Raw genomic sequence first — 2910 nt, forward strand, 5'->3', positions numbered from 1 at the left:
ATTTTTATCATCATTGATCACAATTTATACATTCAATTTTCATATATATTTAAATTACAATTATATAACAACGGTTGAAAAGTAACCGTTTATTCAACTCCTAGATAAAGAAAAATCGTCGACAAAAGTTGTACTTGATAACTTTTAATTACTTGGATTTATACATTAAAAAGCAAGCTTCGCTTTTGATTCTGTATTGCGACATTATGACACAATTTCGTGGTAAAATAGATTGTAATACTATAATGTAATTTTATGTACATTATATAGCTTAGTACATTGTATATATTTTAGCTGCTGGAGATACCATAAAAAAAGTATATAGGTACTTTAATGAAATATCTTATGATTTTTTTTAAAACTCAAACAGTTACATAATTTCTTAAAATTTGCGAAATATTTTTAGTGGTAATTTTCATATAAATATATTTCCATATTTATACAAGTTGTTAGTTGACCGTAGTCTTAAAAAGCTGGAAAACAATTTTCAATTAATAAAAATTGTGCTAAAACACACGTGTCAAATTGACAGGAAATTGACAGCAAACATACCTACTGGTTACTGAAAACTACTGAAAAAAAAACAACAACAAAGTAATAGTATAAAATAAAAATAACTACAGGATTATATGACATGAGAAAAGTACAAGGGAACGATGCTTTTCAAAGAATTAATTTTCTTTACCAAGTAAATATTATTTTTCTAATAAATTATTGTCATTATGATGAACGATGAAATGATCTCAGAATTTTAATTTTTTTTTCAGATTAGTAAGGAGGTCGTTATAAAGAATCCAGTGTTAGCTGCATACTACGGTAATCTCGCTATTAGCGTAGCTAAGAAAAATGTTCTTAAAATGTAAGTAAAGATTTTTTTTTTAAATTCAAAATATTGTAACAAATTTGTTTGCCACATTTATTTATGTTATACGCCAGGTAGTTGAAAGTTGTGTGTTATTAGGCGAATAACTTTCAATAAATATAATTATTAGAAGGTCCATGTGGCTATCACTACTAAATTGGTTGATATTTTGATTATTCACCGCTGTGTCTGGTTGAGCACCCATTTAGCGGATTATCAGCTTAAATACGCAATAGACTGTAATATATAAAAACAAAGTATATTTGGCTAAAATTAGTTAGTACTCTAATGTTAACTATGTACTTTGATCATAATCTATTTTGTAGCTTGATGTTTTTACTATCATCATCATCATCATCATCATTACAGCCTATACAGTCAACTGCTGGACATAGGCCTCCACAAGTTTACGTCAAAAATAACGTGAACTCATGTGTTTTGCCCATAATCACCACGTTGGGCAGGCGGGTTAGTGACCGCAGTACTGGCTTTGTCGCACCGAAGACGCTGCTGCCCGTCTTTGGCCTGTGTATTTCAAAGCCAGCAGTTGGATGGCTATCCCACCACCGGTCGGCGTTTTAAGTTCCAAGGTGGTAGCGGAACTGTGTTATCCCTTAGTCGCCTCTTAAGACACCCACGGGAAGAGAGGGGGTTTTTACTATAGTGAGGTTTTATATATCAAAGGGAATTTTTGAAATTTCTCTTTAGAAAATCATCATTCATCAGTTTTAAATTATGAATACACAGTTGCAAAGACTAAAATGCATATAAATATTTGTTTTTATTTATATATATATAAAACTGACTGCGCAGCTCGCTATAACAGCTTTCTGCTCCAAGAAAGGCTTCTTGCTCAAATCTATTAAAGTACAATTCCCGTTTTGAGTCTGGGTGTGATTTATAACTATAATAAATGTGGTTATCAGTCAGATGTTACTCGAAATACAGGCATGAAGTTGCCTACCCTAGGGACAGATAAGCTTGCCTGTAAAAAAAATTGTTACCACGGCATTATTGTTTTTAATTATATAAATGTAGGAATTCTGTTGATATGTATTATAAATTTCTGTAGTAAGAAAGTTGTAATTTAAAATTTGTTTTAATTTTGTTTTTTTTTTTTTTTTCTAGACATCCAGATATAAAAAGACAATTGTGTAAGAAGTGTCGCTGTGTACTCTTAGATGATAAAACAGCGAAAGTTAGAATAAAAAATAAAAATAAATGTAAACGAATCCAGTTCACTTGCAATACATGTAGAATGAAGAAAGAATATCCTGCGGACAAAGGCAAAGATCATAGAATATGGTTGGAGAAGCCAGAAGCCGTTGATCAAGTTATAAGTTGATTAATAGTTTCTTAATTAATATTAGGCTCTGCCTTTTTTCGTATGTGGAGTCAAAGGCGTATGACCAGCAATGGGATGATACACGTTGAATCAATCAGTCAATTGTAGTTTTTCAATTTTGGAGCAATTGATTTAGTTTTTGACTGTTATACTGTATTTAAAAAACATGAATATTATGAATTGGATTTATGTAGAATCGAAAATTTATCGATTTTCTTTATAAATTATTTTTGGACATTTATTGGACATTCTACCAAAAATTTATTATTTATTTAAATGTGATCAAATTTTTGCTATATATATAAAAAAAAATTGTTTTAACGATCTTTCTTTGCAATTTTAAATCAGTGGCTTTTGTGATAACTTTATGATAACTCTGGCATAAGCCAATATTATTGATTCCTTGACAGAGTAATCTATTTTTAATTTATCACATAATTGAGATATAAAAAAATAAAATAAAAAATTAAGTGTTTCCTGCAAAACGTGGCTTTTATTTTATACTACTAATTCACGTGGCATTAAGGTGATTTGGCTATATTTGAATAAAAAGATTCAGCTGTTTGAAGTTTCCAATATGATGGAAGTCATTTTCGGGAAAAATGGTATTATCGTGTAGGTTTTTTTTAATGTAATAGTTATTGCTTAAGTTACTAGTAATAGTAATAGGTCTTAAAAATATTATTATAAAAATAAGTGACGC

The 2910-nt window shown here is 29.5% G+C and overlaps 1 protein-coding gene across 1 annotated transcript; it reads left to right on the plus strand.

The window, feature by feature from the left end:
• The first annotated feature begins 486 nt into the window (after positions 1-486).
• On the plus strand, positions 487-2692 carry LOC123662213 (ribonuclease P protein subunit rpr2). Its single transcript, XM_045597088.1, has 3 exons — positions 487-688; positions 768-859; positions 1991-2692. The coding sequence occupies exons 1-3, from the start codon at positions 635-637 to the stop codon at positions 2205-2207; spliced, it is 363 nt and encodes a 120-aa protein (XP_045453044.1). The 5' UTR covers positions 487-634; the 3' UTR covers positions 2208-2692.
• Positions 2693-2910: the final 218 nt, after the last annotated feature.

Source organism: Melitaea cinxia, chromosome 18, assembly GCF_905220565.1.
Source record: "Melitaea cinxia chromosome 18, ilMelCinx1.1, whole genome shotgun sequence".
Lineage (NCBI taxonomy): Eukaryota > Metazoa > Arthropoda > Insecta > Lepidoptera > Nymphalidae > Melitaea > Melitaea cinxia.

Bases quoted from the DNA above. Each gene is read 5' to 3' on its own strand.
- LOC123662213 (XM_045597088.1), top strand. From the start codon at position 635: ATGAGAAAAGTACAAGGGAACGATGCTTTTCAAAGAATTAATTTTCTT. The intron at 689-767 runs GTAAATATTATT...TTTTTTTTTCAG, and splicing joins GAATTAATTTTCTTTACCAA to ATTAGTAAGGAGGTCGTTAT. The intron at 860-1,990 runs GTAAGTAAAGAT...TTTTTTTTCTAG, and splicing joins AAGAAAAATGTTCTTAAAAT to ACATCCAGATATAAAAAGAC.